The sequence below is a fragment of the Netta rufina genome (assembly GCF_964035555.1).
Source record: "Netta rufina genome assembly, chromosome: Z".
NCBI lineage: Eukaryota > Metazoa > Chordata > Aves > Anseriformes > Anatidae > Netta > Netta rufina.
Genome location: NC_140126.1, coordinates 64,820,486 through 64,837,041, shown reverse-complemented (window position 1 = coordinate 64,837,041; position 16,556 = coordinate 64,820,486). Strand labels below are relative to the sequence as shown.

Sequence of the window (16,556 nt, the reverse complement as noted above, 5' to 3'; positions counted from 1 at the left end):
AAAATAAATCTGTTCATCCAAACAAAACACTGCTCCCACGCTTCCATTCACATACGGATTAGCGTGGCAGCGCCGTGACAGAGCTGCAAGCACCCTTCATTTCAGAGGTCACTTTATTAAATTTTTGTCTAGGCTCTGACAAAGTTATCATGCTGCTGTTTGCAGGCTCCATTTTCCCTTTAACATTTCTCAACACAATTAACAAAACGCGTACATGTCCCCTTAGCATTTCGAGGTTGTTGCTTTAGCCTGAAATCCGAACACGTGGGTTGTTGGGTGATTTCCTGCAGCGTCATTTTGGCCAGTGTTTCCTGAGGTGCTCCTTTAGCTGTGGGATAGTGGATAGCTGCTGTTTGCAAATATGGCATCTGAGGGGCAATTTGAGAAGTTCAGAGGCATGATCTTTCACTGTTACCTTTCCCTTGCTTCTTACCATCTCTATCACATCTGAAATAAAACCAGAGACGGGAGATATTATGACTGTGCAATACCATGAAAAGCTTGACACTGCAGAAATCTGAACGCCACTTCACACGCACAGCAAGTCATTACTACATTTTATTTTAATCCATCCACACAATTTGGTTGACTTTTAGTTAATGCTGTTCCCCAATATCTGAAATCACCCAAGACCTTTCACTTACTGTGATTGAATGCATGCCTTACGCTTCTGTTGGGAAAAGAAGCCCACAGGTAAAACACACAAACATGATTATGTTATGAAATACTTTTTTAATCGTTACCTTGGGAGTTTAAGAAGTATTCTGTTGTAAAAGAGTTCCAGTGCTTTTTGGTTTTCAGGGCAGCAGAATCAAAATCCTGGCTGATTACATGCAAATGCAGGTGACTAAAACAAATATACAGATAAGAGAGAAGAAACGTGTCAGTGCACGAAGTACTTTTGCAGCAGTATCAGGTAAAGCACGGTCCAGTTGAGTTGGGCTGTCAGACTTACGGATGAGTCTTATTTCATCACGTTTGACCCATAGTTCTGCCACAGAAGAAACACAGTCCGTGTGTTCAAATACTGTCTCATGCCAAGCGTTCCACTTAGGCAGAGTCGCCACCCTGCACATCCCACTAGCACGTAACTACAGTCTGTATTCCTGCGTGTCTCCAGAAAGGCAGAGACGGTGTTTTTAATAAACAAAAGGATTAAACTTTGTAGAGTGTCTCAATGGGACTTTACCGGTGACTCGAGGCCCACTCCGAGAATCGGAGGAAACTCAGGAGCACTGACTGCAATACCCAGATCCTCTGTAGGCACTCGGGCACTGCGCTGCCTGGACTTATTTACACACGAGATTAAAATCCTTGCTCTGTGTCAGGCTGCACTTGGCTGGCTTAAGAGTCACTCTGATCCCGGATACGCGCCCTGGGAGGGGGGACGGCATGCACGATGGCCGTGCCACCCCTTCCACTGGCTGGGCACAGCGTACCACGCCACAGCCCCACAACCCTGCTGGGGCCCAGCGGGCACTGCCCACCTGCTTCCAGACGCGCGTGGAGCCCGCCAGCACGTATGCAGCAGCAGCACGCTCACAGCTGCACCCAAACGCCTCGGACACCGGTCAGTTTTTAGCACTTAGGAGGACTGGTTATCCTTCAGCAATGCCAGATTTAGCCCCAAGCCTGTAAATCCAGAGCAGGGGCTCCAGCTGAGGGCTCACCCGGGCCTTACCTCATGCTGGGGATAGCGTGGTAGCCCAGCCGGAACTCCAGGCTGCCTCGAGCAGGGCACTGGTCGATCATTTTTTCCCCAACTGCATGCATGTGTTCCAGGAGCCCAAGATGCTCCCTGGTGACCGCCTTCAGGCTTGGAATGGATTCCCATGGCAAAATAAGCCAGTGGTAGCGTGCTTTAGGGTATTTGTCTTTGATGACTACAGTCTTCTCGTCTTTGTAAACCTAGCAAAACAAGAAACTTGATTAGATGCTGATTGGAAGCTAAATGCCTTATCCCTAAAACCACTGCAGTGAATTTTGAGTGAATTTTGGGGTGTTAGCCATCTGCACGTCCCATCACGATTGCAGAAGTCCTCAAGCACGTGTTTGTGTTGCTAGTGGAACTGGGCCTGCCAGGAAAAAAAAGCCAGGAAAAAAAAATCCTACACGGCAAGAAATACCAAGCAGCAGGGCATTCCACGTCAAGGAGGACCGTGACCGTAACCATGCTGGCCCAGCACGTCCCCTCTTCCACAGCAGGCAGCTACGGCGAGAGACGATCCCGCATCCTCCTTTACACGCTTCAAGGAAAAAGCCTTCTGTTCCTATGCAGCAAGGAGTACAGCGGCCATTGCTACAAGAGGATGTGAAAACTCTTGAAAATCACCAGGGCTCACAGCAGTGAGGTCCAGGAAACCCTGCTTCCCCCGGGCTGCATTCAGGCCGTGTGGTCATTGAAGCATGCTCAGGGCCCCGTGCTGAATACAGAGCACGTAGGAATGCACTGGACGGCCTCACACTCTGAAGGTTTCTGGAGTGAAACATAAGTCTCAGGCGTGCTACAAACGGAGTGCTCAGCACTGTAGACCTCCTCCCGCATTACAAAGCCAGAACCTTCAAATCTGAGCTACTTCATTTCATCCTACTTTGTAAGACCGTTCATTCATATAAAGGAGAAACGATTTCTGTCTCTCGTGCCCTCCTTTCCCGTGTTTTCATTTTGTTTTGCCCTCTGCTTCAACTCCATGCAGCTCATTGGGAGAAACAGAAGCAAAGCATGTGGAGAGCAGGGCGCGACAGCACGTCCGCGGCAGTAAAAATGCGTCAGGTTCTGAAGCAGAAACTGTGAGCTGTCTCTCTGATCTCTTAGCAGCAAGTCTGTTGGTGAGAGATGGATGGTGTCTTTGTCATCTTTGCTAATTATTTTCATATGTTTATATAAAGAGCTGATCAGTCATGCTCTCTGGGAAGGAAGATTAAAATTTTGTCAGCACACAAATCATAAGACTAATTCTTTCAGCAGCAAGACTGCTGTCCTGTCTTTATATACACACTTCAGTGTTTGTATATGCAACCAGGGAGAACAGACAATTGTGACAAGGTGTTTCCAGAAAAAGACACCTTGTCGTGTCTTTAATAGTGATTAAGAAGCAAAGGTTCTGTGGTTTGTGTGTTTGACTCTGAACCACAACTAACAAACTAACAGTAAGCCACGAACAATTATTTGTGTTCTAACCTTCCAAGAACAGAAACAAGAAAACTGGAGGAACAAGTCACCATACTGGAGCCCAACTCTCTGCTTTTCTCAAGCTCAGGGAATGTGGAGAGAAATTCCTGCTTTTCACATGTTTGCAAATGGTTGGAACGTGTACACAGCTTGGAGAAATATTAATTTCTGGATTACCCTCATGTCTAATTCTCTCAAGGCAAAAATTCCACCGCAAGTGCTGTTTGATGCAGATTATCCTGCCTCTTTTGGAGATAAGCTATTAATCTTGTTTTCAGGAAGGAGTTTCTATATACTTGCAAAACTCTGAAATAAAACCAAAGTCTGCTTTTTACTTAGGGATAGGGAATATTCCCTTCAGGCTGTCAGGACACAATGATGAGAAAGCGCGCAGGCTGCAGCCACAAAAGACGCTGTCAGATTGCTGCTTTCTTTCAGCAGACAAAGTCAGCCCAAGGAAAAGCGCGATGCGGCCCCGGGGAAGCAGAGGAAGGGAGGTGCGTCGGGAGCCTCTGCAGAAGGTTAAAGGAAGCCACCCAGGAAATCCCTGCTGGCGCGAGGAAATGGTGTGGAGCTGGAGCCAGGGGTCACATCCTGCCAGCTGCTGCACAGGTGTAGCAAAGTTAAAGTTTACTAGAAACCAGGAAGCTGCGCCGCACTTGGAGATAAGACAGTGCTGACTGCCAGAAAGCAGGGGTCTCCACTCCATGCTCGCTTCAAATCGCAGCCCCGTTTTTGTCGGTTTCCCTGAGAAAACAAAGCAGCCGCGCTGCTCACCTGCTCTCCCAACAACCTTTGTGTAACTGCTGGCCAAACTTGACAGCGTAGGGAGCTCCGGGATAATGAAGTTCTGACATTCTGCAGGCTCCCAAAGGGACTGTAAAGACCCCCAGATTAATGCTGCTACGGAAAGTGCAAGTCAGCCCTTGTGAGGTACTCCCCCAGCTAATCTGATTATTAAAGTAAACTGTGGCATGAAAGGAAAAAGCTCGTTTAACTTTGTCAGACAGGAGCTGCTGCGAAGTACGAGTGCACAGTTCTCACCTGCATTTTTGGATCTTGCATGGAACTCTTCAGACCCTGACTCCAGTGTCCTAAATGTTCCTAAAGAACAGATGGAAAACAAACAAACAAACAAACAAACAAACAAACAAAAATTTTTTGTAAGAGCATTAAGAATATAATGACGCATTTTAAAGCATTTTGTTATGCACTTTCATGGGAACTATAGCAACGAAACAACAGAACGAACAAAGTAACATGAAAAACAAAAGCTGATTGACACCTGAATTATTTCCTTTCCAGGAACACCAACACAGGCACTCCAACCGTCCCCACAAAGCTAGTTCTTGAGAACAAGATGCTGTTAGGACTCAAAGCTGGAAACGTAACAGCAGGGAGCTCTGTACCTGCTTCAGCTTAGTAACTGGCATGCAGGTTTGGGCACAGGCCATCATCACACTCTCATGGAGGTTGATGTTCAAACATTATTCCAGCGCTGACAGAGAACCAATGAATTGTCATTTTTCTTTGCCCTTGCCACCAATATTGCCCTAACATAACTAGCCTCAGGCTGCCAAAGAAATAAAGAACCCATGAGACTGACACTTCCTTCAGGGTTTTGTTTTTATGCCTTCTCCTCCAGCAACTGCACTTTTGCTGTTCCAGAAGCACTAAGACGTCCATGGCTCTTTTTTATTATTATTATTTTGTCCATGTCAGCAGGGTTAAAAAGTTCCTTTCAGAAGATTTTGGCTGGTAACGTCAATGTAAACCCGGTTCTACCTTAAGGAACGACCAAAACCGGGAGGCAGGTGCAGAAGGCACAGGAAGAAAAGGGGTCAAGATGTTCTGTTCTCTGTGCACAAGCGTCTCGATAACCACTGCTCTGCCTGTAAGAGAGCAGATTTCATCTCAAGAGCCAGTACACTATTCTTGTGTGACTCCCGCTGCGCAGAGCCTCGAGGAGATCTGCCCTTTGAGCACAAACTGCAGCAGGAAGCAGAGAACGAACCCTCGCTTGCTACAGCAGGCCCCTTCACACACACTCACCAGCTCAGGTGAGCACGGACACGAGCAGCTTTCTCGGGAGCTGCGTGATCTCAGGAGCAGAGTCTCTGCCTTAGCACGTGGCGGCCCGTGTGCTCTCAACACGTGCAGCTGAGAAGCTGTCCCACAGGCAGCACCCACAAAAGTGACGATCAAAGCCCTCTGATGGAGGAGGAAACTCCAGGGGGAACAGCAGAAGTACTAACACCAAGAGACTTGCCTTTTTGCTCGAAGTCCCCTCCTGTGGAGACACGCTGGTCTTGCTTAGCTTGAGCTCTGCAGAACTGCCTTGTGTATCCACCACCTCTGTTTTCCTTGCCTTCCTGGGCACATTTTCTATATCATCATTCTCAGAGGAGTCCTCACATGGCCTCTTTTCAGCTTGTACTTTCTCTTCTGCTTCTGTAACACTTTTCCCCGATTCTTCAGCAAATTGCACCGTGTAGGGGTAAAGCTTATTCACGATGTGCAGAACTTGGCCTGGCCTCATTTTCACCTCTTCATCCTTGCCAACATCCACTAAATCAACACTAGTTGGGTTGACTCCTATCTTTGGCAGAGAGAAAAAGATTAAAGGAAGTAAAAAAGAGAGAGAAAGGAAGAAAGGAAGAAAGAAGTGCAGAAGATGCAACTGAAATCACCAGCAACTGCTGCTCAGTAGCCCTGGAACACCACTATCCAGTAAAGGAAACGTGCTTTGTCTTCACCCCCTGCCTGCCCCACAGCGACTCACTCCCAGGATCAGGAAAGCTGAAAGCTGGAGGCACCTCACTACCTGTCTTGCAATCGCAGCCCTTGGCTCCGTGTGGAAAGGACCCAGCAGCTCTACTGCAGCTGGCTATGGAGCTACAGGAAGACCTGTGCCTGGCTTTTCAAAATATACACAACCTACTGCTAAAATAGTAACAAAGTTAGCAACAATTATTTCTGGAAAAAAAAAAAATAACAGTGGTTTTAAGAAATTATTTCAGTCCAATAACCACCAGAAAGCCTACTGAGTTCAGATTACTTCATTTCCTCTTTCTTCTCTTTTTTACTATGTTTTGTTTCCTGCTCAGCACCTACCAAACTCTGTCCCATCAACGCATCCACCTTCAAATGCATAATCTCACTCTTTGGTTCCTTTCAAGAGAGCTGAGGCTCACAGCAGCTGGCTCACTAAGCACTCTGCTAAGGCTTTCAACACTCCCCTGTGTAACCAAAAGAAGGAAAGAAAAGCCAGGAAGCAGGTTATTTGAGCCCTCAGAGGGCTCAACTACGCAGGGATAAGCTCCTTTGTCCTGGCTTTTTTTGTGTCCCAAGGCAGATGTAGTAACTTTTCCCCGCTCCACAGAGGACTGTGTTCGCACAGAGAGTGAGAACACTTGCCTGTTGCTTTAAGAGAGACAAAATCTCTCAGCCCACCTCAGCTTGTGCAAAACATACACAGGTCTGTCTGTATTTTAAAGCTTTTGTTTTCATTTTGCATGCTACGTACGCTGTCACTAAACCAGTTCTGCTATTGATTTTCCTCTAGCAGAAGCTCAGGACAGCACGATCGAAATGTACTTGCCCTTCTCGTTTCATCATTTTATGGATCCACGCAACTCTAAAATGGTTTTCCACCCAAAACGGTGCTTTAAAACTGAGAAGTTACCTGAAGTCCATCCGATAACTGAAAAGCAGCATTTTTTGCTCTGTCTCAGCCTTAGCCAACAACACAGTTGCATGGGCAATCTAACGGTGACTGGCTGAAGACAGGTTTGGCCTAATCAAGAGGGTGACCTGAGGGAAGCCAGGAGTGCCTGGTTTCAGCAAATGCTTATAAATAAGTTTTAGGAAATCAGCTCTTGCTTGTGACTGATAAACCCTGACAGTGTTTCTTCAGTTTTGTCCTAGGGAACCTGTTTGTTTCACAGGATGGTACCGTGCCTCTCCCTACCCGCTGTCTGCTTTTACGAAGTGCCTGCCTGATCCCAGGCAGCACCTTTTCAGCCTACACTTACACAGAGTTTCACTGAAATTAAGTAAATTTCCACACCCCTGGCCAACTGGGCTGTTTAACTGACCACTGCAACCCTGTAAGGGGAGAAAACTCCAGCGCTGGCAGTGTAAATGGGCTAACATCCCCTGCCAGGGGGTCCTCCTGGCCCTGAAATACCAGTAGCGCTGCATTCAAATCGTGGTTAGGACCGACTCCTGTGAGAGCGTGTCTGCGAGATTTCTGCAGGATTCACCACAGACCAGCAGGGGCTCGGGGCTTGCTGAGCTCAGGAGGACATTTTGATGGAGGATAAGAGGGCTGACCGGGCTGACGTGTTGTCCACGTGGATGGTGCTGCCGTGGACACCTGCAGCTGAGGACAAGGAGCTTTCCTTTCACACTACCCTGGGGACACTTTGTGAGTATGAGAGGAGGCCTACGCCCACCCAGTATGTAACACGAGGATGCCTTCGCTGATGTCTGACAGCACATCCCACCCTTGAGACAGCCACATCTTTGCCTGCCTGTCCCCCGAAACAAAAACCCTCAACAGCTGCCCAGACCCGTGAGCACGGGGCGTGCTCTGACCCCTGGCAAAGATCTGCCTCAGCTTCAGAAAGGCAAGACCAATGCTCGGGAAGATCGGCAAGTTTAGGGGAAGAACTACAAAACCTGCAAAGCGTGGAGCTGGGAAGAACAGGCTGAGGGTGCGCAGCAGCGCTCCCTGATGCTGCAGCCCCTGGCTGTCGGCGCAGCTGGAAGGAGCAGCGCTCGGACACCCACACAAAGGGCAGGTCCCTTCTGAGGGCCAGGCGTTGTGCTTTTATGAGTCAGAAAGCAGCGAGAGAAGCTCCAGACAGGGCGGTGAGGGCTGCCGCTTGCGCTATTTAGGACTGCACGTGTACCCACCCTACCAGGCCGGTACCAGAACGAGCTGGGCGGCGGTTTAACGGCATACCTGCTTCACCGTCACGTACCCCTTGCTGCAGTCGGCTTGGAGCTGAACTGGAAAAAAAAAAAAAAGAAAGAAAGAAAAAAAGAACGCAAGGGTCAGAAAACGCGCAAACCGAGCGGGGTGGCGCTGCTCCGCTCCGCGCCCGCTCCGTGCTCCTGCACCTGGGCCGGCCCCACCTTGCCGCCGCGAGCACCTCCTGTCCGTTATCCCCGTCTCGGGGCCGCGCCCCAGCACCACGGCGGCCGCGTGCGCCAGCGGCACCCGCCGGCCGCCGCCCTCCGCCGGCACCAGCCAGCACGCCCGCATGGCTGCCCCCGGCCCCAGCGAGCCCGCCCCGCGCCCTCGGGGACCCCCCCGCGGCCCGCCAGGCCCCGCTAGGCCGCGCTAGGCCGCGGCGGGTAGGCCCGGTTGCCATGGCAACGCGGCTCCACCAATGGGAGCCCGCCGCGCGCGCCACGTGACCCCCCCGCCGGGCGGCCACCTCCTACCGCGCCGAGTGGGGCGGGGAGGGCGGCGCCGATTGGCTCGCCGCTCGCCCCGCCCCTCGCTGCGATTGGCCGCGCTGCCCGCCAAGCAGCGGCTTCCGGGGCGGGGCGGCGCCGGCTCAAAAGCGGGCGGATGCGGGGCCCGGCTCGGAACTTTCCAGAAGGGTCGGGAGCGCTGAGGCGAGCGGAGCGGGAAGGGGAAGAGGAAGGGAAGGAGAAGGCGGCTCCGGCACCAGCACCGTGACGGGGGCTCGGGGCCCGGCCCGGCGGCAGCACCATGGTGAAGGAGACGACGTACTACGACGTGCTGGGCGTGAAGCCCAACGCCTCGGCCGAGGAGCTGAAGAAGGCGTACCGCAAGCTGGCGCTCAAGTACCACCCCGACAAGAACCCCAACGAGGGCGAGAAGGTGGCTGGGGGTTGGGGGGGGCTGGGGAGGGAGGGGGTCCCGGTGCCGTCAGGGCGGCTCGCTGAGGCGCTGTGTCTGTCTGTCTGTCTGTGTGTCTGTCCGTCCCGCAGTTCAAGCAGATCTCGCAGGCCTACGAGGTGCTGTCGGACCCCAAGAAGCGGGAGCTGTACGACAAAGGCGGCGAGCAGGCCATCAAGGAGGGCGGCTCGGGCGGCGGCTTCGGGTCGCCCATGGACATCTTCGACATGTTCTTCGGCGGCGGCGGCAGGATGCAGAGGGAGAGGCGAGGTACCGCCCGCCGGGGGTGGCTGTCGGGGGGGTGTTCCCGCGGCAGCAAAGCCCTGAAAGGGCGGCGAGGCGAAGTGAGAGCGCTCGGTTCACGTGCTGGGTCTGCTGGGCGATATCTCGTGTTAATGCCTAACCCGACCCTGTGCGCGGACAGCGTGAGGCTGAGTAAGAAACGGTACCGTGCCTTGAAGCGGTCTTTTCGGCAGCCTGCTGTAGAAGTTAGCCCGTAAACGTTAATTTCTCCTTTACTTAGAGTTAAATGTATCAAAGTGCGGTAGCCACATCATTTTCAGTCCGTGAAACTTTTGTTTTCTTGTGGTGTTGGGTGGAATCAGGCTGAAGCTGCGGTGAAATGATGCTCAAAAACTAAAGTCCGGATGGGTCACGCTGGGAGAGTGTAACATGAATTAAACTGCTTCAGAGCAGTGCTGGCCACAGCACTTCCTAGGTGTGATCTCCAAAAGGACAAAGAATTGAAAAGGCTTCATGTCAAAATGTTACATTTTTGTATCAGAGTCCTGTACCAGGACTGGCTACACTCCACAGAAAGAACCCCGCAGTTGCTACAGTTGTGATCAGTTCCCAGAAGTTCCCTCCTGAGAGGAAAAAAGAACCATGCGGTCTTTCAGCAGTGCCTCACGCTTCCCTGTGGCAGGCAGAACTTCTTCCTTAGTCGCAGTTAAAATTGAAATCTTGCATCTGAGACTTAAAGATAAAGCTTTCATATATTTTTTTAATGTGTTTGTTTAATTTGTGCCTCCAGAGAAGGGTCTCTGGCTTAACCTAATAGAGAGGCATTACGGGCAATGCCATTAGAACTGTTACCTAATTATAATTGCAAGTGGAAAATAGCAATTGGCTAATACCAGCAACACAGCTAAACAAGATGCTAAAACTTAGGGTTTTTTATTGTGATTGGGGAGGGGGGTGGTGTTACCATTACTTTGAGTCCAGACACTCAAGTAGTTACACATTTTCTTTTACAGGCAAAAATGTGGTCCACCAGTTATCAGTCAGTTTGGAGGATATGTATAATGGTGCAACGAGGAAACTGGCGCTGCAGAAGAACGTTATCTGTGACAAATGTGAAGGTAGCTGTGAAGTTGAAACGCTGTAGCCTTTGTTTCTAAAGCTGCAGAAGTAGTTTCTGCTTCCTTGTTTCTTCTGGCAATGTGTAACCATCCATCCGTCATTCTCCCGCCAGGACGTGGAGGCAAGAAGGGCGCGGTGGAGTGCTGTCCGAACTGCAGGGGGACAGGCATGCAAATCCGAATTCACCAGATTGGGCCGGGCATGGTGCAGCAGATCCAGTCCGTGTGCATGGAGTGCCAGGGGCACGGGGAGCGCATCAGCCCCAAGGACCGGTGTAAGAGCTGCACTGGCAGAAAAATCGTTAGAGAGAAGAAAATACTAGAAGTTCACATCGACAAAGGTGAGGTGTCCTGCTAAAAAGCAGCATTAAACTTGCTTGTACTCAGACTGCCTTTGCAGCACTGAAATAGAAGCTTTAACAAGTACACGGTGTTGATTCGGTGAGTAACGCCCTCGAATACATAATGAAGTCGCTTGTTGCTGGCTCCAAAACGAGGAGATCTGTTTTTAGGGAGGGTTGATCACTTCTGTGTTAGCATCTTAATTTCTGTGCACATAGCTGAGAATGAATCCTGAAACGTGCTGTGCTGTCAGCAGTGAATTGTTTTTATTTAGAGCAGTTGTGTAAACGCTGGTCTTGATCAGGTAATGGGACTAGTTAAAACCCATCCCTTGTTGGTCCAGCTGCCCTGATGACTTTTTGTGCGTAGGGAAACCACGCAGACTCCGATCACTTCTGCTGTGTTTCAGTGAGAAGGGGAACCAGGTCTGCTACAGTAACAGGGTGCCAAGACGGTGCTAAGCCCCTAATGCTTAGAACTGCTCGCTGCGTAACCCTGACAGTGCTGCTTAGCGCAGGTGCTCTTGGCGTGGCCAAGTGCAATTCACAAACCCTCACAGGGCTCAGAGAATGCCATGTTGAGTGACAAATACTTGAGGAAGTTCTTCAGAAGGTAATGGGAGAAGTCTTGGAACTAGTGCAGCTTGTAAGATAAGCTGTGCTGACAAGCACATGGCTTGTACAGAAGATAATTTGTTGCAGATCTGTAACTATTTTACATGTATGTATAACCACACTGTACGCGCTGCCCTGCTTTAGTTTCCCCTGGGAAAATCCTACAGTAATGCTAAACTTGAAGGTCAGGAGGGAAATATTACTGGCACTTCAAACAAGGAGACCCGCTGAAAAGAGCTTTTTCTTCTCCTCGTAGAAAAAGACCGAGCTAGAATGAGGCAGCAAGAATTTATGTATCATGACTTCTGTGTCGGTGGTCTGGGTGTCTGAGATCATAGAATCATCTGAGTTGGAAGCAACCCACAAGGATCATTGAGTCCAACTCCTGGGTCCCCAAAGAACCACCCAAAAAAAAATCAGAGCATTTATGTCTTAGAGCGTTGTTCACATGATTCTTGTGCTCTGTCAGGCTCAGTGCCATGACCACGTCCCTGGGGAGCCTGTCCCAGTGCCCGACCACCCTCTGGGTGCAGACCCTTTCCCTAACCCCCAGCCTGACCCTCCCCTGTCCCAGCTCCATGCCGTTCCCTCGGGTCCTGTCGCTGTCCCCAGAGAGCAGAGCTCAGCGCCTGCCCCTCCGCTCCCCTCGTGAGGGAGCTGCAGGCTGCCATGAGGCCTCCCCTCAGCCTCTCTGCTCTGGGCTGAGCAAACCAAGGGACCTCAGCTGCTCCTCATATGTCTTCCCCCTCCAAACCCTTCACCATCTTGGTTGCCCTCCGGTCCTAGGGAAAGTGATTCTTGCACCATGCAGTCACTGAGATCGTGTTTCATTAGTCTCTCTGCCACATATATTTATAGAACTTGGATTGATTGGTTATTCTCAAAATGAATTTTGTGCGTACCGTTTGTTATCTTTGTAGTGCTTGCTCATACAGTGTCGCATTTAAAGATTTTATCTTGGCAGGTGGCTACTACGAGCTACAGTTAGGCTTAATGATTTTGAGCTGTAGCTCAGGTTGGCAGCAGTAAGATCTGCTGGACGTGTGAGCTGATTTGAGGGGAGAAGTAATGTTGCGAGGGAAGAAGTTCCTAATGTTCTAATCTCACGATTCAATGATCTCCCAGTATCAGCTTGTGCCTATACAAGTATTTCTTGTTGCTGCCTTTCAATTAAAAAGCTGGAAAATGTTTTTGCTTTTCTACGACAGGAATGAAGGATGGTCAGAAAATAACATTCCATGGTGAAGGGGACCAAGAGCCAGGACTAGAACCAGGGGATATTATTATTGTCTTGGATCAAAAAGACCACTCTGTATTTACAAGGTAAGAACTTCAGAAGTCCTTAGTGTTCGCTCCTGATTTGCTTGTTTGCATGCCTCCTTGGTTACTGCTGACTTCCTAGCTCCTGGAAATGTGAGTAGGCAGGATCAGGTGGCTGGAAGTCACCTGTGAGTACTGATGTGTGCAGAAACCCTGGTGCAGTTAGTCAGAGCCACGGTTTTGAGTGTCAGACTGTGCATGAGTGGTTACCTGGGACCAGAACCCTGATGGCTTATTTTTGTCCATCCTTCTGCCCGCTGCCTTCAGTCCTGGTGTCCTCAGATAACCCTTGATATTACTGGTTTTGCGGTGTTTTGCTGAGCTCGTGCCGCTTCTGGGACAACTGGAATGTTCCTCCTCTCCCTTCGTAGTCTAAAATTAACTTTTCAGGCAAGTCTCATTCCAGAGACCTTTAAAATAGGGTGAGTGAAATAACTAAGTTCTTTAAATAGGCTTGAGGATTTCATAGCCCTTGGACATGCAGTGCGTCTGGACATCACTTGTGCTGCCGTACTGAAGCCAGAATGGGTGATTAAAATGATTGCTTTGTAATGTCCAGGTGCTTTGTGATTCATTGTACCTTCATCAGAACACATCGTGGCTGTGGCCTGCTTACAATTCCCTAGCACCAGGCTGTCAGAAGGCAGGGCTAACAAAATAACTTATAGCTGGCTGATACACCAGAGAAAGTATTAATATACCTAAAAGGAAGGGATTAATTGTCCCAGCTCTTCCCTAGAATTGGGAAGGCGTGGTGAAGTAAAACTGAATGCAGATGAGCCTTACCATATTTATTTCTTTCCAGTAAACACTTCACCACTTTGAATAGCTAGATGTGATGAGCAACAGCTCTCAGCATGGGTACTGTTCCATAATGCTGTCTTGAGATGCTGCATCAATACTCAACACTACTTAATTGCCCAGGCTTCTCTATTAAAGCTTGTCCTTTATTAAATTTGGGCACGATGTTCTTACTGCTTCCCCCTTTCCGTGACTGTTTTTGATCGGTTCTTCCACAGACGAGATGAAGACCTTCTTCTGTCTATGGATATACAGCTGGTTGAAGCACTGTGCGGCTTTCAAAAGCCCATCACAACGCTGGATAACCGAACCATTATTATTACCTCCCATCCTGGTGAGTGCTGGCTTGCTTCCTGCTAAAAGTCCAAGCTGGAAGGAACAGGAACAGCCATGTGATATGGTAACAGACCTTATCTCATGGACATGGTTATATCCTGGGGGTATTCGACCTTAGAGTTGAAGGCTGTGGGTCTCTGAAAATGACTTTCAGCCTTGGAAGTGATGGAGCACTTAATGTACTTGTAATTATGCTTCTTTTGGGAAGCATAACAAGCCTACAAGAGTGTAACATAGATGTCAGCCTGCCCTCCTACTCCGGAGTTACCAGGCAGTAAGTCCCTGTTACACTGCTGCGTACCAGTGCAGCTGTCTAAAAGAAAATGTAGACGGCTTCATAGACACTCAAGGGAGTTAGAACTAAAGCCGCTTCTGCTGCCTGCCTGAATTACGTTCCTTTATTGCTTTTCTTGTTTTGTCCTTTCTTAGGCCAGGTTGTCAAGCACGGGGCTATTAAGTGTGTGTTGAATGAAGGCATGCCAATTTATCGCAGACCATATGAGAAAGGACGTCTTATCATCGAGTTCAGAGTAAGTGGGTCAGCGTGACTGCAGGGCGCAGCTCAGCACTGCATCACGTCCCTGCACCTGGTGCTGGGAGCTCTGACAGCAGGCTGTGTGCGCCACCCATTCAGAGGAGATTCCACCCTGTCTGTCATGCTACATACAAGCACGGGGCTGATGTCACCTGCGGTGATGTAGCAGGTTTTGGCAGATCATTGACTGGTGGCTGGATGGGAAAAGGTAAGTTCAGGAACACCTGAGTAACTCCGGCTCTTGATGATTTCAGGTGAACTTCCCAGAGAGTGGCTTCCTCTCCTCAGATAAGCTGTCCTTACTTGAAAAACTGCTACCTACGAGGCAGGAAATAGAAGAAACTGAGGAAATGGAGCAAGTGGATTTAGTGGACTTTGATCCATCTCAAAAAAGAAAACATCACTATAATGGAGAAGTCTACGAAGATGATGAGCACCACCCTAGAGGTGGTGTTCAATGTCAGACATCGTAAAAGGGCCAGTGAATAACTTGTGATGCTTGTTTTGTATGCATTAGTGGATGAGTGAAGGACTACAAGCGGTTCACCCTCACTTCCTGCTATTTGTTGTTATATCCAGCCATAGTTGTTTCTTAAAAGCGTAAGGAAATAAACTAATGAAACTGACTTGGAAACTTGTATACAGCTCCAGGATGTGAGCTCAAACCAAGTTGATTGCACTTCACCCTTGCCTGTTGATCCAGAAAACTCCTTCACCTGCTTGTCTTTTATTTCAAGCCTTGTAATTCCTGTATGTGTGCAATTGCTGAGGCTTAGACTAAGATTCTGTGGTGGTCTTTTTTGGTATTTTCATCTTATACTCTGATAAAGTATGCACAAGTACTTTTAAATCACGGTAAGATATAGCTAATCTTTGTACCTGTTAGGATATCATGTTAATGTTCTGGGCTTGCGCTGGGGATTATCAGTAGGGACTGGCTCTAACACGGCCCCCTAACACATGAAGCTGACAAGGATGTGGTCAATCTTCACAAGCCTGTTGAAGCCACATGATCCATGACTTCTCTCAAGTTTCTGCACATAAGGTCAAGTAGTCCTTATGCCAGTTCGGTCTTGACCTTGGAGCTAGATGTGAAGCTTTGTTCAGTTCATGCTGGCTGCTCTTTGGCTGCTGTTCTGCATGATACTGTGTATAGAGCCAGTGGTTGCTTGGCTGCTGCTGCAGGAGCTTCATCCACTACTGTGCATGAGTAAAAAACAAAAAACCTCCAGGCCTTATCAGCACACATGCGGTTTGAGTCTGATCACCCTGCTGGCATGTGAAGCTTGACTTTGCCCTTGATTACTGAAATCAGATACCCTACAGGGTATGTCGTGGAAAGCAGTACGGTCCCTACTGGTGTTTATATGTGAGCCTGCAGAAAAAAAAAGAAACTTACTGTCAGTGAGTATCCCGACTGACACATCTAGGATGTTCTGAAATTAATGTATTGTGTGCATTATTTTGAGCTGACTCTTGAAAATTATGTATGAATGTTCTAATTATTGTAGATGAAGCATTTCCAATATAATTACAAAATCGTTCATTGCCTCTTTTCTGAGACCAGATGTTGGTTTAAAGATACCACACCCCTCTTTTTAGGCAGCTATTCACAGAAAAATCCTGGCAAAACACATCTTTCACAGAATATGCTGAGCAGACAGGTCTGGATTTAACCTCTAGCATGGTCTTGTTTTACCATCTGGCTTAGGACACAGCTCATGTTTTCCGCCCTACTTTGAAGCAAAAGCAGGGAGAGAATTGTCACGTTTCTTTCCTCCAGAAAATGGCTGCTGTGAGGACAGTGTGTGTCGTATTTCTGGAAGCAGGTTGTGCAGCACCTCTTGACCTTGCCTTAGAGGTGGGTTTTGTTGTTACAAGGACAGCTCATGAAGTGTTCCTTGAGCCTCAGCTAGAGCTCCCTTTCAGGCACACGCACAACAGAGAACCTGGGTCTTGCCTACACCTTTTTCCCTTCATCTGTCTCAGCAGGAATCAGATTCCGTAGGCGAGGTGTGTTTGTGAATTGCACTCATGAGCTCATTAGTCAGCTCTACCCCTACATCTAACCAGCAGGAGCCTTTGCTTTGTCAAGGGGGGGGGGGGAGTAGAACCTAATCCTGCCGCTGCCAAGAGGCTTCCGCAGAACTGTCCCAAGCCTGAACTGCACAGGGATGTGTGAACTCGTCCTCAGGGC

General features: G+C 49.1%; 2 protein-coding genes across 5 annotated transcripts; one reads left to right on the top strand and one right to left on the bottom strand.

Moving 5' to 3' along the window:
* Nucleotides 1-97: 97 nt before the first annotated feature.
* APTX (aprataxin) lies at nucleotides 98-8,554 on the bottom strand. 4 transcript variants are annotated; one of them, XM_084305452.1, is made up of 7 exons: nucleotides 8,300-8,554; nucleotides 8,142-8,188; nucleotides 5,442-5,767; nucleotides 4,217-4,276; nucleotides 1,682-1,908; nucleotides 744-847; nucleotides 98-447 (listed from the first exon to the last, which is right to left on the bottom strand). In XM_084305452.1, the coding sequence occupies exons 1-7, from the start codon at nucleotides 8,551-8,553 to the stop codon at nucleotides 293-295; spliced, it is 1,173 nt and encodes a 390-aa protein (XP_084161578.1). In that variant the 5' UTR covers nucleotide 8,554; the 3' UTR covers nucleotides 98-292. The 4 variants fall into 4 exon arrangements, with proteins under 4 accessions (XP_084161578.1, XP_084161579.1, XP_084161580.1 ...); XM_084305453.1 differs by having other exon boundaries at nucleotides 102-447; nucleotides 8,315-8,554; XM_084305454.1 differs by having other exon boundaries at nucleotides 103-447; nucleotides 5,442-5,771.
* A 194-nt stretch (nucleotides 8,555-8,748) lies between these two features.
* DNAJA1 (DnaJ heat shock protein family (Hsp40) member A1) lies at nucleotides 8,749-15,903 on the top strand. Its single transcript, XM_084305093.1, has 8 exons — nucleotides 8,749-9,032; nucleotides 9,143-9,320; nucleotides 10,307-10,411; nucleotides 10,525-10,752; nucleotides 12,576-12,690; nucleotides 13,707-13,822; nucleotides 14,254-14,354; nucleotides 14,614-15,903. Exons 1-8 carry the CDS (start codon nucleotides 8,901-8,903, stop codon nucleotides 14,830-14,832), a joined length of 1,194 nt encoding a protein of 397 aa, XP_084161219.1. The 5' UTR covers nucleotides 8,749-8,900; the 3' UTR covers nucleotides 14,833-15,903.
* Nucleotides 15,904-16,556: the final 653 nt, after the last annotated feature.